We start from the raw sequence: 19418 nt of genomic DNA, 5'->3' as shown, positions 1-19418 counted from the left end.
AAAAGAAAATCAGAGCAAAGAATCAGTTATTATGCCAATTTGCGTTTTAAGAAGGTAAACATGTGCTTTTTGGCTGTGGAGACTCGAGATTAAACTATTTCTTCGACATTATTACTGAGGAAGGACTGCGTGTTGTAAAGTGATGAATGCATCACTGCTGTTTGATTGGCTGGAGGATACTGTGGGCGAGTCCTGTCTGGGTTGTTACACTCGCGTGTCGTCAGATTTGATTCAGGAATATGCTTTGCAGACGCTTTTATTAGTCCTCCATTAGACAAGTCCTTCAACATCAACTGAAAGACATGGACGAGCCTTCAGCTCAGTTTCAAGACGAGGTAAGTTGAAAAAACAGTACTTTGATAATAAACCAAATATATTTAGTCAAACTTTACACCATAGACTAGGTTTATGTAAATCCACATACATCCATTAAATTTGGTGCTGATGGAACTGATGAAAAGGGTCTAATTCGTTTTTAAGTCCCATTTTTGATGTTGTTTTCCTGTAATCGTAGCCTTATAGTAGAATTGCTGAGATGATATTTAAAGTTACCTGCAAAATAAAAAAATAAAAAATAATTATAGCCTTACTAAAGCGTTTAAGATGGAAAAAAAGAAACCCATTAAACATTATTATTTTTTGGAATTTTATATACATGTAGTTTTATCTTTTTTGGTGGATTTAGAGTGGTTACCTTTACTGTCAGCATCATGAAGTATCTCTCTCTCTCTCTCAATGTATATGTATTTGTGTGTGTGTGGTTTTCAAACAAAAATAAAGCAGCGTTGATAATAAGAATTGCACTAATTCAGTCAGTGTATTATAGGAATACATGTAATTTGTAAAATAAATGTAATTTATTTATTTTAAAATATAATTAAATATAATTACTTTAAAATGTAGCCTTATAATTTTTCACAAAAATACTATTTATATCAAATTAATGCATTCTTTGTTAACACAAGATATGAAATAAATAATGAGTTGAGAAGTTAGTTTGAAGGTCTAGCATCATATCGATACCTTGTATATTCATGTGACCATATAAAAAAAGCAACTTATATAATTCTTGTTTACAGCCCACTATTCAAATACAAAAAATGATTTTCAGGTCTTAACAAATATGCTCTAATTGAGATATATATATATGCTCTCAATTAGAGCATATTTGTTAAGACCTGAAAATAATTTTTTGTATTTGAATAGTGGGCTGTAAACGGGGAGTGGAGGACAGTCAAAAAAGCTTTGGACCCGAGGTCTCTAAGGCTGGGGGAGGCCACCCACATAAAATTGATCTCAGCTGTCATGAATTCAATTAACTGGGTTGGTTAAATAAACATTTTACTCTGTGCACCTGATCCAGACACACCCAATACTGCACTACTGCTTTAGGGAGTGTAGCCATTTCCCCCAATGAGAAGAGTTAATTCATGAATCAGTTGTCTTTTATGCACACAAGGCTCTATCAGCCTGTTTACACTTTAACACAGTTGCATCATGATATCCACCACACAGCTGTAGGCGTGTGTATTCACCTTTCACTCAGCTCACCTTTATACCTTCTTTCTCCCAGTTATTCTTGTTCTGGAGTTTTTTTTCAGTTATCTGATTAATTGCTTCCCCTAGGTTGCTCAGTGAATTAAATGCATGATATCCTACATAAGCTGGAGCATTTATTTTCTTGCGTGACTCCAGTGAGAGGGCAACAAAGTTCAAGGTCTTTTTGACCGACTCTATTGGGGCTATGACCACCGCTTAGAAGTTTTGTTTGTGTACAAGCATAAAGTGCGCTCACGCAGAAGACCGTAGTGTCATGGCCTTCAAGTTAACACACATACACAGAAACAGCAGAGCTGGAATGGACATACATTTATTATAGGGTCTGTTAGTGGTAAATATGCTTGAAAACATTTTCAATCACTGCCATCGTTGTGTACAATGTGCACACCTCTATATCTCACCTTGTAAACACAAATGGCAATATCTATCACTGATAGTGAATTGAAATGACAGTAAAAATAGGTTACAAATTAAGCTTTAAACCACAGTAAATAACAAGCTGACTCCTCTTGTTTCCTATGTGTGATTCTTGAGGACGAGTACATAAAATGACTAATAATACGTATTATTTATATGTGTATATATATATATACATTTATTCATAGCATTTAAAAACATTTAATTTATTTATATTAAATAAATATATCTATATATTTTTACAATTATATTTTCAATCCAAGAAAATACATTCACACATCAACTTTGAAGAAATGTTTTACACCATACAAAAATTAAACATTATTAAATCATTATGAATCTAGGTTTGATATTTAACAGGCTATTGCACAAACATTTGTATTTAGACTTTGTAGGCTACTATAACATTGAAAAAGTATTTTCTTGCCCTGAAACAAAATTTTAAATACATTTTGGTATGCGAAGGTTACTAAATATATTGATATAATCAATTACAAAAATATATTACATTAAGCCTCACTGTTTACCACATATAAGCAACATTTAGCATATATTTAAAATATATTTTGTCCTTTTTTTGCCATATGGCAAAAATACAATTTGATAAAACTAAAATAACCTGAAATTAACTCAAATGAGCTGCTATTTACCCGAAGAAAGCTATCTGATAGCATTCCCATTCATCTTAATGACGGTTGTTCTGCTTGACTCCAATAAGTACGTAGTTTGAATTCTTCCGTCAGCACATGGGCACTCAGTTTGCATTCAGGGGTTTTTTGAGACAATCACCTAAACCATAATTGGACTCATGCCAACCAGCCAAACATTTATCTCTTGTCTGGTCTGAACTGAACTGAACTGAACTGAACTGAACTGAACTGATCTGAACTGATCTTATCTGAACTGAACTTGCCTGATCTGATCTGAATTTAACTGTTTCTATTTTCGGTTCCACATCTGTAGTGTGCACTGCAGATGTCATTGACATTTACTTTGAGTAGAAAACAAAGCAGAGACATAGTGAAGCACTTTATTGTTCTGGTGTCATATATCAGGCTCCCTCAGTGGCAGCACAACCTATGACCACACTATCAGGGCTCATAAATGCTTTGATTACCATTTTATCATATCAAAAGACGTAATTACAAGTGATCTTATATCAGTGGCTCTCACCCTTTTTGACTCCAAGGCCCCATATTGTCCACAACAATATTCAAAGACCCCATAACTTTTCAAGTCATTTGCAATTTACTGGACAATATATTTTTAATTACATTATTTTATTATATATATAAAATTAAAGTTACATTTCTTGTTAATAGAAAAATTTATATTCTTTACAAAAATGCCAATGGAGTTATACGATTTTATACATACATTTAATGGACATTTTCAGGTGTATAAATTACACTTTTAAAATTAGGCTACCTCATTTAATGCAGGTTTTCCAAGACTCTAAAAAATGCTGGGTTGCTACAACCCAACTTTGGGTCATATATGGACTAACTCAACTTTTGACTTAAAAGATATAATAAAAAAATTAGTTATTTAGCCCATATTTGAACCAACGTTGGGTTGAAGTAACCCAGCATTTTTTAGGGCGAGGTTCTTAAAAGGAAACAAATGAGGGGGTCAATTAAAATAATACATATCTTGATTCACTCAGAGGTTTACTTATAATATGTTGTTTGGTTTTGTGAATTGGTTCTGATAAGGTGTAATTAAAGCATATTTTACTGTATTCATAAAATGTAATTATTCACCCTGATAGTGTTTATTGTTATACACCTACACCAACCTGAAATGTTTACAGGTGCATTTGGTAAGAAGGCACCTGCCAAGCAAATGAATTTGAATGCAAATCATGTACAAAAACATGACTGATATTGTGGGAGTTCACTGAAAGTTTATGCAAACATGCTCTTATTGTAATTCCAGTATGCAGAGCCACAGACAAACATGGTCAATTGTCTGTTTTACATGATGTCTTTCTGTTTAGGATTTGATTGATATTCTATGGAGGCAGGATGTCGACTTGGGGGTGGAGCGAGACATCTTTGACGGATGTCTTCGGCATAGGGAGGAGGAGACCACGAGAGCACGAGAAACAGAGTTAAAAAGAGAGCGAGAGCTTGAAAGGATAATGCAAAGATTACAGAAACTAGACAAAGAAACTGGAGAGTTTTTGCCTAGTCCTTCATCTGTGAACTCCCAGGTAACCATATACACATATAAACAGTGTGTATCCCTTAATTAATAAAGAAAACCTTAAAGTCTCTCAAATTAACACCTATACACACCCACGCACTCTCTATTGTTTAGTGATGCTTACAGAGTTATTTTCACTGTTTTAGGCTGTGCCCTTGTCTGAGGCATTGCATTCTACTGTGTTTACTCATCGTTCACCTGTTACCCAGAATCCCCTGCTGTCTGCATTGCTCTTCTCTCAGAAGTCTCAAAAGCCTCCTTCTCAAGAGCAGGCTTTTAGTGAACTGCTTTCACTGCCAGACTTACAGGTACTTATGCACACAATGCAGGAAGACACACACGGACATGCTTGAACTCGTGCACGGTTGGCATTGAATTTTGGAATACTTTTTCTTTCTTGGCAACTACAAGTTTGCAGGAAAAGTTACATTCAATTTAGGTCATTTAATTGTAATAGGCTCTATGGTCATTTTAAAATCACATAGCTACTGAATTTATTAAATCACAAATAAGTCAGTGATGACTTCAGCACATTTTTAAGTTGTCTTGCTACCAGAGGAAAAAAAATATGGTTTAAATTAAGTGTAAAAAAGTTAAACTGTTGTTGGTTGCTTCCAAGATACAAGACAAGATCTTATATATTTTAATATTTTATTAATGTATTATTTCTAAATAGTAACTACAACTCACGGCTCATCTTTTGTTTATTTTAAATGTGCTTTATAAATAAATTAATGGAAAAAAGACATTTGAATAGCAATTGTATTTTATAAAAGAGTCTAGTTGCAAATTCTCTTAACTTAAAATCTGTTTGGTAAAGGTACAAAATAATAAAAGATAAGCAATTAGTACTGTATATCTAATCAGTGATATTAAGAAGCATTAAAGCTATAGAACATTGTTTAAGGTGTGTGCTTATATGAGATATGATGAGTTAATGTTTAGATTTCCCATGGAACAGCATGAAGGTAAATGTCCCCACTATCAATGAAATAGGCAGTCTGGCCTTGTCTCAAATGTCACCCACAGCTCACACATTCCCTCTCCTACAAGACTAGTATGGGTTGTCACAGGAAAATGACTGCATGGGTGGTTGGGGGATGCTTATGACCACTGTCCTGTATCATAAAATAAATATATTGAGATGAGGAGAGGATTTTGGAGAGAGGTAGTGGGCTGATTCAAAGGCCAAGTCTGGCTGTTTTTTATCCCATTTGTGAAAATGTCCCCAGACATTTCAGAACATATTTTTTGTTAAATACAATATTTTGATCTGTCTTTCTCAATGTTTGGTTTTTAATGTTTTTGTTCACTAAGGCTGAATTAACTTAACTTTATTAAACTACACCATAAAATTGGCAATATTGTGAAATGTCACTACAATTAATTTTTTTTTCTAACAGTCTTCAATATGATCCTTCAGAAAATCATTCTAACATGCTGATTCAGAGCTCAAGAAACATTTCTTATTATTAACACTGTTTAAAATATTAAGTGCTGTTAAGTTGAATCTGTAATACATCTTTATCAGGATTGTTTGATTAATAGACCATAGACCATAGAGTTAAAAAAAAATTCACCCCCCCACAGTTGTCATGAAAGGCAAAATTAGTGCTAAATAGACCAAACTAATTTAACAAGGCTGTAAACATGTTTTTTTTCTGCCGTAAATTTGGACATTTTAACATGGGGTGTCTATAGGATCGACTCCCTTTTGCAGTCAGCCTCTAGCGGCCAGTCGATGTATTACAATTTAAGTCACTTCCTTGTTGGTTTCACGAAAGAGAGCAGGAGGTTGCAGCTTGGTGTCGACACATCTGACTAGGTTTGTGAGCCGACAACACTGCACATTCCTGAGAGAATACTAATGGAAATTGATGGCTTGGGGGAAAGTCCTGTCCACACTTCCGCCACTGAGTGTGCGCGGTGTCTGGAAACTATTTAGAGGAACTTATGGACATCTCTGAAGTGCATTTAATTGACTGGTTTGAGGAGGTAATACCCAATTCCCCTGAGTCTCCTATATCTCCTGTATCTACACTGGTTACACCCAGCTCCAGTTCTCCTGTGTTCCCTCCCAGCCTCCCTCTCCTGCCTTCTCTCCTAGAACCAGACATTTCCTCAGCCATGCCTCTACTGGTTCCTGTCAGTCTGCACCATTCGATCACTCTGTTTTACCTCAGGTTTTCAAATCTCCAAATCTTCAACTCTGCCTAGGCATGAGGATCCACTGTCTCCACCTCCAGTCTCTGACCCGTCGGCTCCACCATGACTCCTTGCTCCCTCATCTCCACTGTGGCCCATCAGCCCACCTCCCTCCGGCTCCACCTTGGTCAGTCAAACTTCCTCCGCTACAGGATTCCACTCATCCTGCTTCACCTCGTCTTGCTTCTCGGCTTTTTGGCTAAGATCAAGTGTAGTATCTGTTCTTATCAGTTTAATATCTGATACGTCCCCTATCCAAGCAGGAAGTCGTGGCCTTATGGTTAGAGATTCGGACTCGTAAACCAGAGGTTGCCAATTCTAGTCTCGGGCTGTAGGTTGGGGGAGTGAATGTCCAGTGCTCTCTTCACCTTCAATACCCTGACTGATGTGCCCTTGAGCAAGGCACCGAACCCCCAACTGCTCCCAGGGCGCCGCAGCATAAATGGCTGCCCACTGTTCTGGGTGTGTGTTCACGGTGTGTGTGTGTGTGTTCAGTGATGTGTGTCTACACTTAGGATGGGTTAAATGCATAGCACAAATTCCGAGTATGGGTCACCATACTTGGCTGTATGTCACTTCACTCTCACTCTCTCTCCTTCCCTCTGGCTCCAACGTTGTCCTCAGTCACTCCAGCTCAGCTGCAGTCTTCTGGGTCCTCGTCTCCACCTCACTTGCAGGAGCTGTCAGCTCCGCCATTGGCCCTCCAGACCTCGAGTGTCACCCTGGCTCTCCGTCTGTTCAGCTCCGCCTGGGCCTCCATCTCCAGCGGCTCTGTTTCCATCAGCCGTCCCCATTGCTCCTCCCTCGACTCTGCCCTGGGGCCTGGTTCTGGCTGGTCTCTGGGCTAACATCTGGCTCCTCCAGCTCCAGGCTTTCCCCTGGCTCCTTCCACCCTCTTCTCCCACATGGACTTGTTTATTGGACTTAGTTTGTTTTGCCTCTCTCCTGCTTCGCGCCCCTTCCAGAACCCCCACCCTCCCGTCTCATTATTTACCGCAAAAGGATGCACCTTCCGGGAGGGGGTTAATATAACATGTATGCTTTGTTTTCTGTGTCTATGCCATTTCTGACCTAGTTTTCCCCACTCTGTTTTATTAGTCATTATTTTCACCTGTTGTCTGATTATCTTATTAGTTCCCTTTGTTTGGATCTTGCTTATAAACCTCCCCTTTAGGTTTTAAATTCTCCTTTAGGCCCTGTCCACACGTAGATGAATTTCTCTGTATACGCATTAATTTTGTATAGTTTAGGCATTTTGTCCACATGGATCCAGTGTTTTGGGAGAGTGAAATCAATATATTTTTAAACCGGGTTCCAGAGTGGATTAATTTGAAAACACAGCCATTGCATTTTCGTGTGGACAGCGAATCCATATATAAAGTTCCTTTTAAAGGAAATGCATTACAATATTGTGTTACTCCCTTAAAAAGTAACTAATTACATTACTTAGTTACTTTTTATGAGCAGGGCTTGATTGTTTTTAATAAGAAGTTTTTTAGCTATTTCTAGGAAATGTAAAAGCCCTTTCACACCCAAAAGTTTAATGAATAAACCTCAGGCTGAAGGAAAAGTAAATTTGCGTCTGTACAGTAGAACACAGGAGAGGAAGGTTCAACACTCTAGCAATAAAAAATACAATGAAGCAATTGTTAATTTATCTAAAGTCATTTTTTCTTGTTAGTATGGTTGAAATGGATCATCAAAGGTCAGCATCAAAGACATTAGTTAGTAAAATGGAATTAGATACATTAGTGTTAAATAACATTAATGGAAGAAGTCGTGGCCTAATGGTTAGAGATTTGGACTCGCAAAGCACCAAGCCCCCAACTGCTTCCTGGGCACCGCAGCATAAATGGCTGCCCACTGCTCCGGGTGTGTGTTCACGGTTTGTGTGTGTGTGTGTTCACTGCTGTGTGTGTGCACTTTGGATGGGTTAGGGCCGTTACATATTCAACGCGAGAAACGCGAGCAAGCAACGCAAGCGACGCGAGTGACGCGCTCCCTTTCATAGTCTAAACAGTGGACGCAAGCGTCACGGGCGATGCGTGTATGCAATACACCTCTCACGCAACAGGGGGTAGTAGAGTCGGGTGATATTAGTAGAGTCGGGTCGCGTGATATTCAGATCACAATGGAAACTGAAGAGGAGTGTATTCTGTTGCTGATGAACTATCGTATAAATGTGGATGAATACGTATAAGTTCGCATAATTTTTCCTCTTCGACCCGCCATTGTATTCAAACCTTCTTTTTCTGTAAACACAATATACTTGAATTAATGTACAATACTTGCAATGTCGCCCCCACCGACAACGCATAGTATTGCGTGCATCGGCGCTTCGCGTATCAAAAACTAGGACGACACATCTGGCTACGCACCGACGCATAATGGCGGCCGAAGCGTAACGATGCGTAACCTCGTGGATGCGTACAGATGCGTTGACTATGAAACAGCCCTTAGAGCACGAGTTCCGAGGACAGGTTACCATACTTTGCCACATTTAACATCATTTTCATATCTTTCACTTTTTTAATTATTACAGGTTTGCTTCAAATTCTGAGATTGTATTTCACTGTTTTAATTCATTTTGATGAATACTAAATATATTTTTTTGCGAGTGGGATGAATTAAGGCACACTCCCATTTAGTCTAGAACAACGTTCCCACAGCATGCACAACACCTCTGTACTTCCGATTTCTCCTAATAAGAGGACAGGTGACTTGTTAGTGAATAAATGGAGGGGAAAAAGTAACTGGCGTTACTTTTTTGAAAAAAAATTATTGTCAATTAAAAACCAATGTGTAACTTTACTAGTTACTTGAAAAAATAATCTGATTACAAAATTTGCGCTACTTGTAGATGTGTTACCCCAACACTGTTAAAGACTAATACTGTGTGCCAATTTGCAAACTATTCAAAGATAGAATTAGTATGTCCCAAATCTAAGTATACTGAAATGAGTATGCCATAGATTCCTGGATGGTCAACTCTACTTCTTCCGTAGCAACAGAATGGTCCGTTAAAGACCATTTTGACAAAGTAGTACGTCCCGATGCTTGCCTACTATTTTGCTACATACTCAAAAAGTATTTACTTTTTCTGCACAAAAAGAGTACATACTTTTAGGGCATAGTATAAGTAGGCAAATTGGGACACAGGTTTATATAATAAAAAAATCTTACTACCCCAAACCAATAAACAATCGGTCTAAATATTTTAGTTTACCATGTACAACTTAAGTACATTTCCACTCAAATCTTATAGGGGGAAAAATGCAATCCATCAGTATAATTGTCATTTTTTTAAACACAAATAAAAAATTTTTTATTGGTAATTCACTCCAAAAAGTACAAAATATGTTTATTGAGAAGGTAGCAAAATAAATTGCAGAATAAAATGATCGGAATAAATGTTTTCTTTACATAAATTTATTTTAAAATGTCTAATCTAATTAAACAATGTTTTGTTTCTATGTTAGTATTACTTGGATGTCTTGGAGTCTGAGGCCTCAAGCTTGCCCTTAGAGGATATCACCGAAATCTGCCACCAGAACCTGCCCGAGCCTCAGAGGGAAAACTCAGCAGATGCATTATTATGTGACATCACACAGACAATATCAGACTCTTTTGAGGTTGTTCAGCCCTTGTCATCCTTACCCTCTGATCCAGTAGAGATCCTGGAAACATGCATACAGACGTTCTCAGATCCAGGAAATTCTACACCTTCACCTTCAAACACGATTTACAGCTGCAGTACCCCTGAGAATCAAGTGATTTTACCTAAACACCAGATAAACTCAAGCGATTCAACCCTCAGTGAGTTTTGCCCATATACCATCAATACTAGCTCACTCAGTAAACCTGAACAATTAAATAGTGCTCCACAAACACTTATACAATATAAGGAGCGCCACGTTCAGCTGGGTTTTGATGACTCTGCTTCTGTTGGCTCCGTGGATTTAGAGACATCCCTCTATGCTGCTGACACCTTTAGTAATGGCCAATCAGACAAGGATGAGCTGGAGAGCATTCAATCAGAATACACCGACCTGCTGCCTTTATCTCTACACTCTGAGACTGAAGAGGCAACGCTGTGTGAAACTATTACGTATGCACACCACCAAACTCAAAATGAATCAACACCTGAATATTCACAGAGAGAACCTCAGGCAAATCTCTCAACCACCGTCCGGCGCGTACATCGTGATGAACAGCAGGCCCAAGCCATGAATTTGCCGCTTAGTGTACATGACATCATCAACCTGCCTGTTGAAGCATTTAACGAAGCCATCAGCTCCTGCAAACTCAACCACACTCAACAAAGCCTCATCAGAGACATTCGAAGACGAGGGAAAAACAAGATGGCAGCCCAGAGCTGTCGCAAACGAAAGATGGATGGTCTCAATGATCTCGAAGAAGAGATTGAGGATCTGAAGAGGGAGAAGGAGCAAATCAAGGAAGAAAACGAGAGGAACACTAGAGAACTTCATGAGACGAAAGTGAAGCTCAGGAAACTCTACAATGAGGTGTTCAGACAGCTGAGAGATGAACATGGAAACTCCTACAACCCCAAAGAGTACAAACTACAGCACAGCACTGACGGCACGGTTTACCTGCTGCCACACAGCACAGCCGACAAGACAAATACACCAACAGAGGATTTAGCTGTTGCTGTATAACACACCTGAAATACAGCAAAGCTCTTTTGGTGTTTGTAACCTGACACACCAGGGACTTAAGTTTTGGGATGTTGTGGTCTCGAGGAATCATTGGCCCTGTTAGTGTCTGGCATTCACGTTCATCTCCTATTGATTTTGTCAAGGGAGGCTGGTTGAGTGACGGTTTAACCAGTTAAATTCGCATCATCCCGCAGCCGCTGTTTCCAGTCATGCAGCACAGCTACTGTCTACTTGAATAGGGAAAGACTGAAATCGCCAAATTGTTGTCAGTGTTACATTTGAATGATAAACAAATCTGACAACTATGGGATCATGTATTTACATCTACAAGAACTGTTTTCCTTTTTTATATATTTTAAAATGTAATTTATTAGTAATGGCAAAGCCATTCCTCCAGTCTTCAGCGTCACACAATCATTCAGAAATCACTCTAATACGCTGATTTGGTGGTTAAGAAATGCAGAATTATTATCAAAGTTTAAAACCGTTGTATTTTTGTAGAAACAGTGATACTTTTTTCAGACTTCGGTAACACTTTACAATAAGATTCATTAGATGACTTTAGTTAACATGAACTAAGAGTGAACAATACTTCTACAGCATTTAAATTATCTTAGTTACTGTTTATTCCAACATTTACATGTGCATTATTAAAATCAAATGTTGTGATTGTTAACATTAGTTAATGCATTGTGAACTAAGCTGTATTTCCATTAACTAACATTTACAAAGATGAATAAATACTGTAATAAATGTATTGTTCATGTTTTTACATTAATACATGAACTACTGGAACCTTATTGTAACCCACACTTCATAGATGAGTAGAAAGTTGAAGTAGATGTTTTGTACTAATGAAAAGGTCTTAACAGTCACTTGACTATTTTTAATTCATCCTTGCTGAACAATGCCAAATTTCTTTAATAATTCGTACTGACCCAAAACTATTGAACAGTACTTTTTACTGTAGAAACTATAAAAAAATATATACGCATGTAGATTTATGTATATCCATCTGTCACAGAAGTACTACCCTGGTGGATTGGGTCTGAAAATCTGCTTTAAGAGTAGCCTACCTGTGTGTTCTAATTAATATGCAAGTTTAAACCACATTGTATTATAATACTCCGAGATTGTCATGTAGTTCCAATATACATATATTTATATTCAATAAAACTGTTTAAAAGTTAAAAAATTGCTACATACAACGACTACAGATCAATTTATGTATTCACTGATCAGCTATAGACTTGACTTCATTTTAATGCTACATTACTGCGCCCCCTGCTGGAGTAAAATAATACAACATTATGCCAGATGTTTTGTTGTGCCAGAGGACTAACTCTACATTAATTTTATTTTTGATTTTTCATATTTTAACACTTTTAAAATTTTCATGAAACTCATCATTAACACAGAAACAATCAAAAGTCTAAACTTTTAGTTTATTAATGTTCATACTGCAGGCACTTTCCATTTACACATCATAATACACAAAGGCATCACACAGTGGGGAAAAAAGATTTACATCAACTAATTCTTTTATACGAAATCTAATTCTACTGTTGTGGCAGGAAGGTTCCTGTTATGACAATATGAACAGGCAAAGAAGTAGTTCAGAAGTGTGTTGGGAACACTTTATATATTCACAAGCGTTTCTTTATTGGTTTCTTTCAACCTCAACAGAACCAACAAGGTCAACATAGGATAGTAAAGATGTCAATCATTTCAGCCAGATGAACCACTTCAGATCAGAGAAATGTTGGGCAAAGTGTGATGCTCAGGGCAGTGAGCCTTTGGAATGACGTGAGGACCCCGACTGGCTCTCTCCGTCGTGCTCCTTAAAGTAAGTCTGTTCAACACGATGGCAGAAAGAAAGCAGGTTGGTGTAGGATTTAACCTTTTCGGCAAGCTCGTCATTGGTCAGTTGTGTGGTGAGTATGGTAAAAAGATGACCAAACACCAGAGCATCTAGTTCAGTTGGCCTGTGACATTTAAAATACAATAGTTAGTAAAGACAGCATGTAATAACAGTTATGTTGCATCTCTGTATGTGTACACTACTGTTCAAAAGACTCTTTTGCTAACCAAGGCCATATTTACTTGACTAAAACAGTAATGTTGTGAAAAATGTAAAATGAATTCAAATAAGCAACGCATCTTTTATTTTAATACATTTAAAACTGTAATTTATTACTATGATGACAAAGTTCAATTACTCTGCATGAACCTTGTCACATGGACCTTGATCATATTACACTGAATGACTGTATGATGATTTATTGCTCAAAAAAGATTTTTTTTATCAATGTTGATAACCAAAAGAACAGAATTTATTTGAAATAGAAATAGTTTGTAAGATTATAAATGTTTACTGACACTCTTGATCAATTGGCTAAATCCTTGCTGAAAATAAAGTATTAATATCTTTAAAAAAAAAAAAAAAAAGAAAGAAAGAAAGAAAGAAAGAACTAACTGATACTAAACTTTTTAATAGTAGTGTATGTGCACAAAACATACTGTTTGTTGAAAAAGTAGGGCTGTGTTCCCAATCGCTGTGACAAGGCCTGACAGCACTGACTCACATCTTCATACACCTGAGAAGAAGAAACCCACACACAGTTGATGTACTGCACGCAGATAAAATACACAACCTGAACTGGTCGGTGAATCACACTTAAATGATCTGCACACAAAAAACACCTGCTCCAGGCTCTTTCCAGACCATCCAATCGCATTCATCTTCCTCCGTACTTCCCACTGCTTCTGATAGGCCAGAATGTGATTGAGAGGCCAAGAATAGGGACTGCTGTATCGGGGCCTAGAGATCTAAACACACATGACACTACCATTAAATGTGTATCATGATGTTATAGATTTACATATCTATCCATCTATCTATATGCTGACAATAAAGTGCCATTGATGTCATCTGGATTTCTGCATTTCATTACCTCTGTACTAGTATTCTGCATATTGACAATAAAGTTGAATCTAATCTAATCTTTGTTTATAAGATATGCAATATATCTATATATATATATATATATATATATATATATATATATATATATATATATATCTATAGATATATAGATATAGATATAGATATATATATATATATATATATAGATAGATATAGATATGATTTGGAGACAACCTTATACGTGAAACACACCTCTGTAGCAGTATAGTCATCACACCACTGGATGTACAACTAGAAAGAAGAGGCAAAGTTTCACTGGTTTGCACAGTTTATCACTTTTAAAATATTTATGTATCAGATAAAAAAAAATCCACAACCAAAGACACGTAATGCACTGGAACCTGAATTTTTTTTATTTTAGAAATGCATCAATGCACCACCATTCACAAGGGGTCAATATTTTTTTTTTTATTATTATTGAACATAGGTGTGTTCAACTGATCAAAACTTACAATTGATAAAATAAACAATATCTTTCTATTTTAAATGCTGTTATTTTGAACTTTCTGTTCATCAAACAATCCTGAAAAATTGATCACTTTTCTACAAAAATATTAATCAGCACAACATTGATAATATTAGTAATGCTAATAATAAATGTTTTAATGGTATATCATAATGATAATGAACAAGGATTTTGTGACATTGGAGACTGGAGTAACGGCGGCTGAAAGTCTGGCTTTGCCATGACAGGAGAAAATAATATTTATTTAAAACAAATTACATTTTAAAATGTATTCAAATAGAGAAGTTATATTGTAAAAACATTTCCTAGGATTTTACACATTTACTGTATTTCTGACTGACTAAAAGCAGCTTTGGTGAGCATAATTATTTTTTTTAAACATAAAAAAAAAAAAACTGTACTGACTCCAAACTTTTGACCAGTTTTGAACTTTTGAACACAAATGCTTGCTAATGTGTGCAGCTCTGTACCTCTGCAGTCAGCAGCATGTTATTGACCAACTCCATGTAAGCCTTCATCTCTGCCTTCTGGACATCATCTAACCAGTCACTCAGAGAATGACCCTATGGACAAAAATGTCGGACAACAGTCAATCATTCTAGTATTCATATGGAGTTGGTTTTTTAGAGTAACGGTGATACCTTTGCCTTTATGAACTGAACAATTGGCCCCAATTCTGACACAACTTGATTTCCAACATGGATGAAAGGAACCTTCCCTAATGAACAGAGAGGAAGAGGGAGTATAAAACATACAAACATATGAATGAACTCAAACTCATAGATTTAACCTAACAAAGAGTTCTTTACTTCTGTCTTTCCTAACAAATTCAACAAAAACTTAAAAATTTGAGAATTTGGCGATGCACCTGACGGTGACATGTATTCAGCATTGGCACAGCAGGACACCTGCACTGGCAGGCCACACATCCTCAGAAATGTCTGCAAAACAAGAGTAACTTCACTTAACCAAAAACAAGTGACTAATATAATTTTACAAATATTTAGTTTTCAAGTTGTCAATGTGAATGGACCCTGTTCACAAGACTGTGATGACGCACCTCAAGGTTTATTTTATTTTTATTATGAACATTTATAAGACTATACTTCATATTATATTACCTTTATATTACAAATAAAACTAGTGAATGCTAATGCAAGGGTGTTTCTAACACAGTGTCTATGGGAGTGTTTATTTTGTATTTGAGCAAATGTAAATGTAAAAACTATATTTGTGATAGGCTTTTATTCACTGCTATACAAGATTACCTAATTATTACGACTTCTGCTGCTGAGAAACCTGGAAAAGTGAAAAGTGTGTAAACTGACAAAGTGATTACGGCAGACTTTTTACCTGGACAGCTAGAGAGGATGCAGAATCTGACAGCAGGATTTGATCCTCTGCAAAATAAAAAATAAAAAGCATATTAATGTGTTTCAATTGATTTCTTTTGTAGTTGAAAAGACTGCATTCCAAATGTAAAACTGCTTCTTTTACCCTTAAGAGGTTGGTACAGAGTTGCTTTTTCAGGCCATGGCTCAGCAGCTGCAATAGAAAGTGACATGAGCTGAACTACTGACATTTCACAGATATTACTGTATATTTCCATTTTTTCAGAAACTCTGACCCTGAAATACCTATCTATGCTCTATGTGGGCTTACATTACGTTAATAAACATGCAATGTGTTTATCTTTGACCATGACAGTGGCACTGAAAACAACAGAACTGTAACTGCTTGCTGTAACATCGAAAACAAAACACTCGTGAACAGAAGTGCTGGCTTAACTAATATGCAGAGAAATTAAATGGCTGTTTAAAGAAAACATCGATTATCGTCCTTACCTGCCCATCTCTAGAACAAAACACTAACACACACACATGGACTCGCTACAAGCCAAAACGTTACCTGCAATCTGAGAGACGAAAGCCTCTGCAGCAAGAGACATGGCTGCGCAGAAGAAATCGACTTTAAACTAAACACAATAACTGATCGAAAAACTGAAATGGCATTAAATCTCAACGCAAGGGCAAAGCAAGCTCCTGTCCCAGTGTAGTGACGTCACCCTAGAGTTTTTCCTGCTTTCTAGCCAATCACGTTTCTCCACTTCCGATCGCGTAATATGAAAGCGGCCTTTCACTACTTTTTGCAACATCATTCTTAAACACTTTTCTCTTTTTTCTTTCTTTTTTCAATTTAATCTTTTTATAACCACAATACATTTTTACAGTGTCTATTTTATTTTTATATATGTGCTAATGTGTTTTATAGTAGAGGAGCAGGTGCCTGCTCGCGGTCATTATGATGTCATTACAACAGGGAGCAGACAGTAAATCATGTGCGCGGGCCAGGAGCGCGCACGCTTTACACTGTGTGTGAGATGCATCTTAATTGTTCTTTCGTAAATTGTTTGGCTACTAACAAGAATAAGAATATAAATATAGGTGTATTAATATGTTAAATATTGTCAAATCAATATGTCTTAAAGTATATTAAACAGGTGCATTAAATCTAAAAAATAGGTCGATAGATAGATAGATAGATAGATAGATAGATAGATAGATAGATAGATAGATAGATAGATAGATAGATAGATAGATAGATAGATAGATAGATAGATAGATAGATTACAGCTAAGGTATTAGCTAACATATAATATCATCTGTCGACCTCTCTCTCTCTTTCTATCTATTTATCTATCTATCTATCCATATATATATATATATATATATATATATATATATATATATATATATATATATATATCTGTGTGTGTGTGTGTGTGTGTGTGTGTGTGTGTGAGAGAGAGAGAGAGAGAGAGAGAGAGAATAACAGTATTGAGTTGTATTAATTTCTTGATATTATTGTATTGTATTTATTTAGAAACAACAAAGGAAACAATTGTACAGTCTATTATTATTACAGCTCATTATAGATTTAGAACATTTACTTTTCAGAATTCACTTTCCAGCTCATCAGTAAACGGAAAATGCGTGTATTGTATTTTTTTTTTCCAGGCTTGAGCAGAGTAGGGGCATCTTACCCTGTTCTCTAAAAGGAAGAAAGGAGAGCTGAAGAAACACATCAATACAAACACACACTAAATTATATTTAAATTATTTAAGATAAGATTATTGGATGTTAGACAATATTACAACATATTAGAATTTAACCTTAATAGCTAAATATTTGAACGAAAATAAATATAAATCAATACACAAATAAAATAAATAATATTATAAAATCTCTATTAAACAGCTGTTTAATCCTCACCGTTTGTAGATAAATGAAACATAATAATAATAAAAAATGTATTCAGTCATTTATGATTTCAGCAAAAGCAGTGGGGTTTATCATAAAAGCAGACGGTTTTGCATCGTCCATATACTCCCCTAAAACCGAATCTGTGAATGTGCTGTGTAAACACACATTCGGTTCTACAGGGTATATATAGACGACGAACAAAGATTCCAAAAGAATATTCAGAAATGGAACGATAAAGGAACTTAAGAGCACAACGTTGGCGTTGATGATGTTTGCACACGAAAACTGAAAACACTCAGTAAGAAAACAAATCTCTAAAGAAAAGTAATTACAAATTACGATAAATGATATATCTGAAAGACAACTTTATCAATTATTTCGATCATGTTAAAGCATTTAAATAAATTGTTTCTCAAAAAATTCATTTTTAGGTATTTAATGAATATACTTTTTTTCCTCAGTGTGAATTTGATGTTTTCAGATATTTTATATTTTATATTGCAATCATGTAACCTAAAATGATAATAATAAAAAAACTATACGAAAAATCTGCTATCTTAGAAAATCACATTTCTTTCTTAGTCTCTCTGTCCCTCTCTCTGTCCCTCTCTGTCTGTCTCTCTCTCTCTCTCTCTCTCTCGCCGCAATGCAGTAGGTAGTAAATTAAAATAACCCTCTCGCTTTCAAATTTAAATTGATTCGTTAACAAAGAAACCAGAATAATAAATTCAGTTTTACTCACAGAACACAAATGCACAACACATTTTGACTTATCTGAGCTTACCTTAAACTTGTCTTATTGCCTTAATTTTTTACATTTACAATTTCTCTTACCCAACAATGTAAATTGCCGTCTACATTAAAAAGATACAGAATGACCATACTAAAATTCACAATTGATCAATATTGATAAAGCAACTGATTTATCAGAAAAGTAAAAAAGGCGGTTCAAGAGAAAAAAAAACTTTAAGCTCTATTTTGCAGCTGTACTTACCGTTTGATACAAAAACGCCCTTTTTAAAATACATTTCCCCTGCATTCAAGTAGGGTATACTGGTTATATTTAAAAGAGAAAGAAAATTAAAATAGTAAAACAAAACGTAAGACAAAAAATAAAAACAATATAGCCTAGGCTTTTAAAAAAATATATAATAAACTATACTGCACTATACTTAAATGATAAAACAGACAGAACTGCAGACAATCGTCCTCGTACTGGGCTTTCCTGTGCAACAGAGCGCGTGGGAAGGAAAGAGAGGGGCAATATCACCGCGAGCCCGTGGCGCGTCTCATCTGTGATACCCAATGACGGACGCGCAAGGCTCGTAAAAACCGTTTTACAACCTGAGCTGTAAATCAACTTTTGAGCTGGGAAGAGCTTAGAAACCGCGGATTGTCTACCCCACAGTGGCGTTGCCAGCTAACCATTTACAATCTACAAAAACGAATAAATGAAGGAAACAAAAACGCCTAAAATTGTCTCAAAATATGCTATTGACTGCTGTTTGTAGCTGTAGCTAAGAATGCGTCTTCTGTAATGTTATGGTAAAAAAAAGAAGAAGAAAAAAAAAGGTAAAATCCCTTGTCCCATTTAAAAATGACAATTTCCCTCTGGGGAATGTGTCTGCATGAC

The 19418-nt window shown here is 36.1% G+C and overlaps 2 protein-coding genes and 1 pseudogene across 2 annotated transcripts; 2 read left to right on the top strand and 1 right to left on the bottom strand.

Moving 5' to 3' along the window:
* Positions 1 to 224: 224 nt before the first annotated feature.
* Positions 225 to 12265, top strand: nfe2l2b (nfe2 like bZIP transcription factor 2b). The gene is made up of 4 exons (XM_052600674.1): positions 225 to 335; positions 3977 to 4192; positions 4332 to 4493; positions 9870 to 12265. Exons 1-4 carry the CDS (start codon positions 303 to 305, stop codon positions 11067 to 11069), a joined length of 1611 nt encoding a protein of 536 aa, XP_052456634.1. The 5' UTR covers positions 225 to 302; the 3' UTR covers positions 11070 to 12265.
* LOC128016260 (uncharacterized) lies at positions 6570 to 6690 on the top strand (annotated as a pseudogene).
* A 230-nt stretch (positions 12266 to 12495) lies between the features above and the next one.
* On the bottom strand, positions 12496 to 16599 carry LOC128016196 (metaxin-2). Its single transcript, XM_052600673.1, has 10 exons — positions 16430 to 16599; positions 16019 to 16066; positions 15875 to 15921; positions 15390 to 15462; positions 15163 to 15239; positions 14992 to 15084; positions 14248 to 14286; positions 13773 to 13898; positions 13590 to 13666; positions 12496 to 13054 (listed from the first exon to the last, which is right to left on the bottom strand). The coding sequence occupies exons 1-10, from the start codon at positions 16467 to 16469 to the stop codon at positions 12850 to 12852; spliced, it is 825 nt and encodes a 274-aa protein (XP_052456633.1). The 5' UTR covers positions 16470 to 16599; the 3' UTR covers positions 12496 to 12849.
* Between the last annotated feature and the right edge of the window lie 2819 nt (positions 16600 to 19418).

Source organism: Carassius gibelio, chromosome A6, assembly GCF_023724105.1.
Source record: "Carassius gibelio isolate Cgi1373 ecotype wild population from Czech Republic chromosome A6, carGib1.2-hapl.c, whole genome shotgun sequence".
NCBI lineage: Eukaryota > Metazoa > Chordata > Actinopteri > Cypriniformes > Cyprinidae > Carassius > Carassius gibelio.
This window is presented reverse-complemented; position numbering and strand designations above follow the sequence as displayed.